At 50.9% G+C, this 12,375-nt stretch overlaps 1 protein-coding gene across 1 annotated transcript in view; it reads right to left on the bottom strand.

The window, feature by feature from the left end:
• LOC129083009 (speedy protein E4-like) overlaps positions 1-7,627 on the bottom strand; it is a 128,780-nt gene extending 121,153 nt beyond the window's left edge. The window contains exon 1 of the mRNA XM_054588798.1: positions 7,489-7,627. Coding sequence (XP_054444773.1) covers positions 7,489-7,627 — 139 coding nt within the window. The remainder of the gene's footprint in view (positions 1-7,488) is intronic.
• Positions 7,628-12,375: the final 4,748 nt, after the last annotated feature.

Genomic DNA, 12,375 nt, shown 5'->3' with positions numbered 1-12,375 from the left:
TATTCACACATATATAAATGTGGGATTATGTTAACACATTAATAAAAAGTTATTGAGCACCAAAAGAAAAAATAGTTTTTGTGCACTGAACACCTGCCAGGCATTGACTCCATTCATCATTTATAATAATCATAAACATACCGATTGGCTGTTGTTGCGGGGAAATGTGCTCTGTTTCCTGTTTCCAAGGTGGAGGTAGCCCCCACCCCACTGCCCGGGCTTCTGGCCTCTTTGTCTCCATGAGCTTTTTTTCTCTGTGGTCCACCTAGACACGTCCCCTCTCCCTCCAATGGGCCTGAAGGAGCGGGCGCCATCTGTCCCTGACTCTTCACACAGTAAGCTGTGCAGAGATGCACCCCCGCCCCCACCGCCCAGAGGAGGTTTGCGGTTTGTGGCTCTGCCAGAAAAAAATCGATCTCACTAGCCCATCCATAAAGCAGAGGAGCTAGGACTATGTTCTCCAATTTGCTTTATCAATAATACAAGTGACACAGCTCTTCCCATTTGCTCGGTCTCTGTGACAATCTCTGCGGTCTAGGTTTGCAGAGGGAGAAAGGGAGGTTGGGTACTGACCCCAGGCACGTGCTAAGAGTTCACACACCTTGTCTAAATAGTCCTTAGATGAGAAAGAAGTTGGTATAATTATGGCTTACTTTCAGGGTAAAGACATCTAATAAACAGAGAGGCTAGTCACCTGCCCTAGGTCACACAGCTGGTAAGTGGTGAAGCTGAGTCTTGCCCCATCTTGTTTTTCTTTCCTTCTCTCCTTCCCTCCCTCCCTTCTTTTTTTTCTTCCTCTCTTTCTTCCTTTCTCTCTCTCTCTCTCAACAACTTTACTGACTGACATACCATAGAGTTCACTCATTTAAAGGGTAGAATTCAATGGTTCTTAGTATATTCACAGATATGCGAAACCACCACTACAGCCAATTTTAGAATATTTTCATCACCTCAAAAAAAACCCTACCTTTTAGCTGTCACCCCTTATTTCCCCTTCCTCCCTCTTCCTGCTTCCAGCCTTAAGCAAGACTCTTCGGCTTTCTGTCCTACGGGTTTGCCTATTCTGGACATTTCACATCAATGGGATCATACAGTATGTGGCCTGGGTGTCTGGCTTCTGTCACTCAGCATGATGTTTGCAAGGTTCATCCACACCGTAGCATTATCAGCGCTCCATTCCTGTTTATGGATGAGCCCTATTCCATTGTGCAGCTGTTCACCTTCTGTTGATCCATTTGTCAGTTGGACATCTGAGCTGTGCCCACCCCTTGGCTAGGGCAAATAGCTCCATCTTTCTTGAAGGCTTTTCCCCACCCTCCCTCCCAGTGGACGGTGGCTTTAACTGAGGGCAACATAGATGGCAAAGAGCCTGAGCTGCTTCTGCCTTCTCAGACAGGCCATGGTGACAGTCACTTACCCAACCTGCAATTTAGGCTCAGCCCAGAGATGGGAGTGACTCAGGCCCCCCCCACCCCCGGGGCCAGACCACCAGGGTGGCCTCAGCACCATTAAAGTTGTTGTTCCCTCAAAGAGGAGGAGTAACAGAGTGGGTTTAGCAGCAATAAAAACATGTCACAGTTCTTTCCTCCTCCAGGAAATCTGTCTCTGGGGTCCAGCATTATTGCTGAGCTGGGCAAATCCCACAAGACATTGTGTTGCGAGGTGGACCATGAGACAGGAGCCCTGGTTCCTCTTGAATTCTGAGGACCTGAGCAGCAAAAAGTCTGCGACGGATTGAGAAGAGGGAGAAAATGCTCCCTCCAGCCCAGAGGAGGTACTAGTGCCTGGGTTGGAGGGAGGAGAAATCCCAGAGAGTGGGGCCCTGGCGGGGCGTCCTTACCCAGTACTCCTGGGCCTTGAGGTTCATTTGGAATTGGCAGCCCATGTCCCCAGTGTCCCTAAGGGGCTCTGGCCCCCGCATGGGATCTGTGTGTTCCTGGAGTCTGTGGTGAGAGGGAATTAGAGTGACCCATGTCGCCACTGTGACCCATGTCGCCGGCGGGGCTTGCTGTGCTCAGCAGCAGGGGCGGCCAGGCCGGCTGTTTCTGGAATAATCACCCTGCTCATTACAGGCTTGGGGTGGGCTCCCAGGGGTCAGGCTGGGTTTATTTGTCCATCTTGGGAGTCAAGGAAAATGTGTCCCTGTTTGCTACTTCAGCAAAAGGGAAGTTCTGAGATGGCATCGATGTGCCACCAGGGACAGTAGCAAATGAGAAAGTGGCAAAGCCAATGCTGAGAAAGGAAAGGGAGTTGATGCGGAAGTAGACTGGAGGTGGGTGTCCAGGGCTCCTGTCTCCTTCTCTCTGATGGCAACATGGAAACCCAGAGGGACCAGTTTAGTTGATGTGTAGAAACAGTACTGCTGGATACCAGGTATGATGCAAACCAGGAGAGCTGGGACTCAGAGAGGTTAAGTAACCTGCCTGAGATCGCACAGCTGGCTGGAAGAAGATGTAAGCCCTGAGCCCAGGGTGCTGAATTCTGACCACTGCGCTCTAGACAGGGCTCACTGCGAGCTGATTCCGGTCCTGGCCAGTCTCTCGGGCCCTTGAAGGTCCAGAGGAGGCGCAGGCTGGAAACGGCCTGCATGTTCCTCTGATCCAAAAGTTTGGTTTGTTTGTTTAAATTGTGGTAAAAATACACATAACAAAATATACCATTATAACCATTTTTAGGTGTACCGTTCAGTGGCAGTAAGTCCCTTTGCATTGTTGTATAGTCACCACCAGCACCCTCCCCCAAAGCGCTTTCCGTCTTCCTGGACTGAAACTGTCCCGATTAGACAATCACTCCGCGTCCCCAGCACTACCATCCTACTTCCTGTCTCGATGCAGCTATTCTAGGCTATTCTAGGGACCTCAGATAAGCCAGCATGTTTGTGGTCATTTGTTACAGTAGCAATAGGGAACATACACACTGTTGTATTTGTACAACACAGTTTAGGGCTCCCTGGCCCTTCCTGAATCTCTGTTAGGGGAGTCCAGGGAGGGGCTGCTGGCAGGGGCAGCGTGTTCACCTTCACATTTGTGGGTGACTCTCCAGTTTGCAGAGTGGTCACACACGCTCTCCTGTCACCTTAACAGCAGCCTCGGGGCGCGCAGGTGACAACCACGTGATGGTTATTGGCCTACTCATCATTGCGTCTTCTTCAACCAACACTGGTAATTCACATTTTCCAAGTAAATTGTCCATTTCATCTACACCATTCAACTTGTGTTGAAAGTTGTATGTAGGAATCTCTTAGGACTTTAAAAATCTCCTCCCTGTGGATATGGCTTAGCTTTTTTGTTTCTAATGCTTTTTATTTGTACTCTTCCTTCTTTTTATTGATTATACTTGCCAAGAGTTTATGTCAATTTTCTCAGTCTTTTTGAAGAGGCTGTTTTGGTTTTATTTTTATTTTTTTCCTGAGCATTCCTATTTGTCAAATGTTCCAGAATGTTCCTGTTCCCCTAATACAAGAAGCCAGACAAACATTTTCTTCCCAGTCTCTAGATGTCTCATTACTTAAGCCCTAGAAATAAAACAGAATCTCCATACGTATGCTAGTTGAGTTTAAGTTCTATTTTGGGTGACCTGTGACTCCATGGTGAAAAAATGTCTCTTTCCTAAGCCGTTTTCTCTCACCAAACTTGGTGACAATCTCCCTGAGTTTCCTGAATGGTGATACTTGGCTTTTTTTTTGCCTGTATTTCAAGCCCGACACACAGAGACTCAGTTCCTAGCTGCAGTGCTTAAGTTCACCTGTCAGCTCTGTAGCCTGGGCAGTGAGGTTGGCAACCAATGCCTGAGGAGGTTGGGAACGTGGTTACAACCCTTGACGTACCAGGAGGACTTGGCACTTAGGACCCGGAAACTTAGTGAATCGAGTCTTGCTCTACTTTCTGAGATAGAATTGAGAACCCAGGACTCATAGATCCAACCATTTTCTAAGATGCTTGGGTAGTCTTCCTAATTGAAAAAGTGCCCTGTTGGGTAATTCCGTTGGCATCTCTCCCAGTGTGGCCGCAGAGACGTGGTTACCATGTTGCGAGTTTGGGACGGAGCCGATGGAGTGGCTGCGGAGGAGAGGCGGGCTCTGTGTCCTGGGGGTGGGAGAGCGCCAACATGGCGCCCAGACGTTTCCCTCGGTAGCCCTGCCCCAGCCTTGGTGTGTCCTCCAAGTTATATTCTTGGCAGCTTCCCTATCTTCGTACCCCAAGGCAGAGCGAAGGGTGTGACTTAAATGCCTAAGTAACTCAAGAAAGGTTCTCAGAAAGGCCAGCCTCTTGAGTTTTTCAAAAACAGCTTCACGCTCCAGCGGTGTGGCTATTACAAGGGCAAGTAGCACTTGGGCTTGAAATGTCGGGACAATGGCTCAGGCAGAACCCCCTGACTGAAAGGGCAAACTGAGGCAGGCATGCGGAGGCTATGTCCTGACCCGTGTGCCCCAGAACCTGGGAACCTGGGAACTGGGAACGACAGCTTAGCAAGGCCGGAGGGCGGGCCCTGCGTGCAGGGGGGCCTTCCTCTTCTCCTGGCGGGCCTCGCCCTCTGCTGTCCCTGTACTTGGCCTCCATGCTGGGTTCCCACTGGGTATGATCTGTCCGTGTCCTCAGGGAGGGCAGCAGACCTTCCTGGGGTCTGGGAGACATTCCCCTCCTCCGTCCTGGAGGCTGGCCTGGTGAGAGCAGCCCTGTCTCGCTGGGGCTGCCAGGGCTGGGCTGCAATGTGGACGGTTCCGACCCATAAATAACCCAGGCTGTGGCCCAGGAAAGGAGGGGCTGTTCCCTCTCCCGTCTTCTCAGCCTCTTGGGTGCAGCCAAGGCCTTGGGGCGTCTTCTCCATCACCTCTCTCTGCCTTTGGCCCCCAGGGTCCCTGGTGGAAATCAAAAGGCTGAGATCTCAGGTCTTTTGAGTGTAGTTTCCCTCCCCCCCATAACCTTCTAAAATGTCCTTAAAGACTTGTGATATATATTTTATAAAGTTTTGTAAAAGAATCAAGGAAGCGATCACTGGGCTATGGAGAACAGCTCTGTGGGGGTGTTCGGCCTTGCGATGCTGTCACGGGAGGAAACTGTCCTAGCATGGGACCACCCTGGGTGCAGGGGAAGGCAGGAGGAGGTTGGAGGAGACCCTTTTTAAGAAGCTGCCTTGTTTTTTACCTATTCCCCTCTGTTTGGGGGTTTCCTGAAACTGTTTGGTAGAGACTTAGATTTTGCCTTGAGAAAATGAGGGCTGTTCTGGGAGAGCCAGAGAGTGGCCGGGGCAGGGACCTTGGTTTTCGGAAGGCTGAGTTTGTTTGCCAGCTTACTTTGAGAGATGGAGTCTGAGCAAGAACAGCTAATAATAATATAATATAATATAATATAATATAATATAATATAATATAGTATAAAGTAGTATTATAAGCAGCCATTGCCCTCTACGGCCAGAGAGGGGCACACTGCTGCTCTCCATCCTGCAATGGCCAAACTGCACCTGGACCAGACTCGAGCCTTTTCTACGAGCCAAAAGTTTGAGTCTCTTAATGACAGAGCAGATCCCGGCTGGGGAGGTTTTGGTAACACCTTAGAAAATGACTTTTATGGGCAATTTTCTACAGAAAAGCTAGAGGAAGCCAATGGGGAAGCAGGGTGTGGTAGGCTCCCCCAAAGGTGTCCAAATCCTGAACCCATGAATGTGACCTTACATGGCAAAAGGGACTTTTCAGATGTGATAAGGATCTCGTGATGGCAGAATTCCAGGGATTGCCTGAGTGACCCCCACATGCAAATACAAATATCTCATGGTGGGCGATATGGAAGAGAAAAAGCCCCCTGTGACGGCAATTGGAGTGATGTGGCCACAAGCCCCGGATGCCGGGACCTCCAGAAGCTGGAAGAGGCAGGAAATAGTTTTTTTCCTGGAGCCTCTAGAAGGAACCAGCCTTGCCGACACCTTGATTTAGTCCAGAAAGGCTAGTTTTGAACCTCTGGCCTCCAGGACTATATGAGAATAACTTGGTGTTGTGTGAAGCAGCTAAGTTTGAGGTGATTTGTTACAGTGGCCATAAGAGATGAGCACTGAGGGAGTGCGGTGGTCTGCGGGCCTGTAAGGGAAAAGACGCCCCTAGGGGCAGGAGCTGAGGAACCAAGCGGAACCTCCCAGGACACAGCTGCTCGGAGCTCTCCCAGCCATTCTTTCATCTGCGGCTCAGAGCAACCCTGTGAGGAGAGCAGAGCCACCATCCTTCCATGGGTGGGGAAACTGAGCCTCGCGGGGGGTGGGTGGGGGGGCTTGTCTAAGACTGAATAGTTGGTGGCTGATATTTTCAGATGTTCAGATGTTCAGACCCCATGTCTTCTCCAGTCCACGATGCAGCCCATCCCCCAATAAATATGTGCAACGGCCTGATAGGTGGAGTATTTTGCCTAGAACCTTCCACACTTTCCTTTTTGGACCCTTAGGAGGAGGGTCCAGCCTCTGGTTTACAGCCTTGGGGACGAAGGGAGGGAAAGAGCCCTGGTTGCCACCCACTGCGAGGAGAAAACATTCCCCTCCCCGGAGCAGCTAGGCCCACACAGGTGGGCCGAGCATGTGCCCAGGCATCGCGCAGGGGTGCCGGGCCTCATCACACCCTGAGGCCCATCTTGAAGCCTCATTAGCCTGTTGGTTCCTGGGCTGGAGACCAGGGTGGGGCCAGAGAGGTACTCAGAGCACGAATCTAAGGTGGCCTACCCACAGGTGCTGACCTCAAAAATCGCGTGGCCCTGAGGGTGGGCCCTGCTGTAGACTATGTGCCCTTGGTACCTCGCCCCCTCACCTTTGACGGCTCAGTCAGCTGCTCCCTCCAGAGTCCCCCTCAGGACCTCAGCTCCACAGCCAGTGCTTTGGACTCTGTCAGTGGGCTTGATCGCCCCTTCCTGAATCTGCTCTGCAAAGACCCTCTTGCACTATCTCCTTTTAATTTCCTGAAAAACAGCCCTGGCACTGCCGAGGATGCTCGCTGTGTCGGTATGGTTCAGGCAAGGGACAGAGGCTGGTCCTGGGAGGGGCCGAGGGGAGGAGAGGGGAAGAGGAGAGGGTGTTGGAGAAAGAGAAGCAGACAGCCGGTGCCTGCGAGCCCCCAGCGTGGGAACAGGAGCGGGGGACCCGGAGGAGCTGGCTCGAGACGGGTGATGATAGGCAGAGCTGGCCCTTCGCCGTGTGAAGTGCGGGGGTGCCTGGGCGCAGGTGGAGGGCTGGATGAGATGCTTACTCGGGTGCCTGGGCCCCTGATGCCGCTGAATGCAGGGACTGTGGTTCTGTGGGGGGGAATTGGGTCATATTTATCAACAATACAGACGCAAACACACTGTTCCCCGCAGTTCCACAAAAGTTAAGACTTTTACCCTAGGACTAGACTTGTGCATGTACAAAATGACACACACACAAGGCCATCAATACAGCCCTGTCCGTAACCTTCCAAGATCAGACACAGCCTAGTGGCCAACTAAAAGAACTAGTGGAATTGTGCTATGTCCGCACAATGGAAGGTGTCAGCTGGGAACGAAGAGGATGTCCTTTGTGTATCCCTGTGGAATGACTCGATGATGGGGACAGAGATGATGATGATGATGATGATGATGATGATGATGATGGTGGTGTCAGCAGCAATAACAAACATCGAAAGCCTACTGTGTGCTGGGAATGGCAACTCTTTCATTGAAGGTATGTTGTAAAGTGAACACATCAAGATGTAGATTTAGCAAATAATCTGGTATCATTTGGTAGAAAAGAACTTTCTGGAAAAAGTCTTCAGAAGCAGACACAGAGATGGGGGTGTTGGCAAATCGGGTGATGGAGACTGGAGAGGAGGGAATTTTTCACTGAACACTTGGCGTTTCTTTTGCATTTGTGTCACATAAAACTTTTACCTATTTACAAAATTTAATTAAAATGAAAGAAATCATGTAAGAGCCGTCGAATGAACTATTATATATTTTGGAGGGGAACCATAAAAAAAGCAATTATCCTCAACAAGCCGTGATCCCTGTTAGCCACTTTCCCTTTCAAGTCAGACTGTTTTCCCTTAAGTGGAATTAGGGGATGTGAAGAAAAAAAAAGAAAGACAGAGAAAAAGGAAAACAGAACTCTCCTTAGTCTTTCCCTTACAGCACAGAAGTAAGACTCCAGGACTCTGTTTTCCTAAGGACTTTTTAATGGGCTGCAACATGACACCCAACAGCTAAAGATTTTCCCTCAGAATTTTGGGTACTAGTAATATTGAAATATTACAGAGGGAACTCTCTCTGGCACATTCCTCATTAACTGTTGTGGCAGGTATATCAGAATAGCTAAGGCATGGGGCTGTGGAGTCAGACCGAGGCTGGAATGCTGGTTCTAATAGACTCACTAGCTGTGCGACCTTAGGCAAGTGAATCAACATTTCTGATCCTTGGTTTCTTGATAGGTAATATGGGAGAATAACAGCACCAGCCTCTGAGGATGGCAGCGGGCACACGGTTGTTGCTCCTGACTATCATAATGACTGCCCTAATCAGACCCAGGTCTCTGTGGCTAAGGTTCCTCCCCGGTCCTGAATCAAATGCCCCTTGGGTCTCATTATGGTTGGACAGGGGACGGAATGTGAGAAGTGACACTCTGGCCTCGGTGTTCTCGTTTGAAACACAGCGCCGTGCTGGTGGCCTCCTGTCGTGCTTGCCCCAGTCTTGTCCAGAACCACCCCTCCTGCCCCGCCATCGGCTCACTCTGCTGCCCGATGTGGGTCCCTCCCAGTTCCTCACAGCTAGGCCTGTGTACACATTCTGAATGTTTGCCCACTGGAGCCCAAATCGCCCTGCCCTCCATCCCTGCTTACTCCGAGGAAGGACGATCACACATGGGAGCTAGTTCTCACCGCATTTGCCATGGCAACCCCCTCTTTGGAACAGGCGCATTTGTATTTGATATTCTTGTTGCCTCCCAAGCATGGAATCCTTTCAGGGCAGGGCTGTGTCATGTTACTGCTGGGCATGAAGAATAAACCCTCAGCTCACTTTACACCCGTCACCCCACTTTTCCATCCATGGGAAGAGAATTCCTGCTGTTATTGCTTTGTGTAGAAAGAGGAAAAACCCTTTAAACTTGAAAGAGCACATTGAGTTAACAATGGGTGACTTTTTTAATGTTTAGGATACTATGCTCACCTACATATTGTACTCTTTCGGTGGGTCCAGAAGCCTAATGCATGTGTGTGGACGGGAATATAAATTTTCTCCAGCAATTCCATGTCTCCATCATTGAAGTGGAAAACACAGCCCTTCCTCTCCACACCCCTTCTTCATTGCAGAAGCCAGATGTATTAGTTATCTAGTGCTGCGTAACAAATTATCCCCAAACCGTAGTCACTTAATACACCAACAAACTTTTATCACCTCACATTGTTTCTGAGGGTCAGGAGTTCAGGAGCAGTTTGTCTTGGACTCTTTGGTTCAGTGTCTCTCATAACTTTGTAATCAGCCGGGTGGTCAAGTCTGTGGTTTCACCTGAAGGCCTCCCACCCCACCCTGGGGTGTGGAGGACCCACTTCCTAGACAGTTCCTCAGGTGGCTGTAGGCAGGAGGCCTCAGTTCCTCACCATGTGGGCCTCTCCATGGTGCCAGGCATTTTAGATACTACGTTGCAGCAAACCTGGATTCTGGATTGTATTTCTGATCATTGTTTTGTTTTTGATTTTTAAGTAACCTTCCTGGACTTAAACTGTGAAATCTGTCTCCCCTGCCACATACAGCCACTGGTGTCTCGGCGCAGACTCACTTGATTCTTGTTTTTACTTTTCATCCTGGCCTCCTAGCAGTTCCCTCGTATCTGCATAGCATAGCATTCAGCCAGTGAATTTGGCCAAGATTGTGCACGAAACCTTGAGCCCAAAGGCTTCCCTCATTTGCTGGTGGAAATCTGTGGTCGGGGAGCTCAGTTCATCCTCAGGTTTACAGTTAACTCAGTTCACAGCTCAGTTAATCCACAAGTCTCCTCACTTTCACTGTCCACAAAGCTTCTTGGCTCCTTTTCCCAGATGGGCAGGGAGGAAGAGGGATCTTATCCTAAGCTCTGTGCTGCTCTCATTTCCAGGATTCTGGTTAAACTGCTGGACACTTCGCTGCTCGTCCCACTGAGATCACAGCCTCTCATGGCTGGAGCTGAGGGTCCCCTGCGTGTTTCCAGTTCACTGCTGTTAGCTGACCCCCACCCCAAATTGAGAGTGTGCCCCTTGGCACCCCAGCTGCTGGTTTCCAAGGAGCCCCGTGCTGGTGGAGCCCCATCTCTCACTGAGCAAGGGGGAGGGGCAGGGCTGATGCGGCAGCCGCAGGCAAGCAGGCTGCGGGTTCTGGCGTTCGCGCCCCAAGCCAAAGCTGCTTTTCAGGAACAGGCTCCTCTCAGTGTGTTGTCTGCCTTTAGTCAATTTCCAGAGCCCTGATGTGGCTGCTTTTAACTGTTTCATTCAGTTTTCCTCTTGGTTTTTCTACTTGCCATAGGCCCTTGATCCACTCATGTAGTGATACTGGGCTACATGGCTTCTAAGGCCACTAAACTTTCCCACCCTCTCATGTTTTTTGGGTTCATTCCTCAGCACGAGGTGGCTCCGAGGACTCCATGCCCAGCATGCAGCCAAACATGCTGGCTCTTTGTGATGCGCCTAGGGCCGCTCCCTGAAGCCTGGCTGGAAAGCAGTGAAGGTTCTGGAAGGGATGGCGGGCTCCCTGCTGGCCAGCGACAGAAGATGATCTAGAGCCAAACGTGCTTTCGAGGTGCCAGGGAGTGTCCTGGGGTGGCAGCAGCAAATGACGACAAAATGGGGGCTTAAAATCGAAGTGGCTCGAGGTTGAGATTGTCACCATTCTGTCTCCATGTTGGGATGGTCACCGTCACTGTAGCTGAGAATACTAGTAGTTTCTTGCTTTCGCCTCTCTTTGCTTGCCTTGATTTTGGACTTATAGGATCACACTCCTAACTCTAGAGAAACATCTGGTAATTCCAAAATCACTGCCCTGGCACCCCGGCTGGGGTGGTTGCGAGGAGAACTGAGGGAGGGGGCTCGCGCCTCTGTGGCAGGACGTGCATCGGCGCTTTGGGTGGTCGGCCCCGGGAGTCTCTGCCCCAGGGCCGTGCACTTACCAGGGGCTCAATAAAATTTTCTAGGATGGTTGAAAGCTTGGAAGGTCAGAAAATGCATGCACTAAGAACAGGTGTAGCCACTGCTATGACAAGACAAGAACCCAAAGCAGATACATGCGAGTAAATACAAAATTCTGCATCTTGGTTTAAAGGTCAGTGGCCAGAGGACAAGGTCAGCGTGAATGGGCTTGACTGTGAAAAAACCTGCGAGCCCCAAATAAATGAACAGCAAAATGCTGGAACATGGCAGCAGCTCTTGGTTAAACTGATACCAGTGGAGATCAGTCTGTCGAGAGGAGCATTTCCAGTAGTACATCGGCTCTTGGTCCCCCAGATGCCCGTTAATATACAAACTCTGGGGTCAAATCAGCCGAGAACAGGTGACATCTCTGTGTCCCTCTTGGTGGTTCAAATTCTCCTTGCTGGGTTGGCATAGTGAAGTCACTGAGAAGGCTGTCAGAGACATGTTGAAAATTGTTTAACCAGGTGTTTGCCAAACTCACCTGACCCCGGAGCCTTTTAGTAATGCCGTGCCTGCAGATAATTCTGTAGGCTGCGTTTCCCCGAGGCCACTGTGGAGAACGATCGTGCATAAGGGGACACTCTCAGGAGAGCTTTGGAGACCAGGCTGAAGCAGTGGTTTGGGACCAGGGTGTCCAGAGCTCGAATGGCAGAGCGGGTTGGGGTCCCTGGATGTAGAGCAGGGGAGCCCTGTAGTGTGTTTGAGGTAAGCGACGCCATCCAAGTGGCAGCTTGGAAGTCAGGGCCTGTAGGACTTGGGTGTGAATTTGGTTCACACGAGAGTCAAGGGCACTCCGAAGGAGGTCCATGCCTTGTCTGTGTCTCATCATCAGCCAGTGACGCCATGAAGCCCTTGTCACTCTTGGCTACCATCAGGTCCCATGTGCTTGCAACTGCCCGGGTCACACCTAGGGAGGAGCTGGAGAGAGGAGCCTCTGCTTAGGGGGAGCTTGAAGGTGGGGCGGAGGGGAGAGGCCCGAAGGAAGCGGGCCTGTCCACAGGCCGGGCCAAAGCGGGGCCCGCTGCTCACACCCTCTGCCCTCACCTACAGGGTCCCTGTAAACACCCTTGGGCCTAACCATTTGCAGCTCAGGATGAATATGTGTGCGGAAACCTCCGCCCAGCCTTCCATGCTGGGTCCTCGGCAGGGTGTGGAGCGCCCATGTTTTGGGAAGCAGCAGGGGCCTGTGACTTCCCCAGGGTCCTGGCAAGGGAATGTCAGAGCCTGTGTGTGGG

Source organism: Pteronotus mesoamericanus, unplaced genomic scaffold, assembly GCF_021234165.1.
Source record: "Pteronotus mesoamericanus isolate MK-2021 breed Mesoamerican mustached bat unplaced genomic scaffold, CSHL_Meso_final scaffold_165, whole genome shotgun sequence".
Classification (NCBI taxonomy): Eukaryota; Metazoa; Chordata; class Mammalia; order Chiroptera; family Mormoopidae; genus Pteronotus; species Pteronotus mesoamericanus.
Note: the sequence above shows the minus strand (reverse complement) of the source record. Positions and strands in the feature narration are given on the sequence as shown.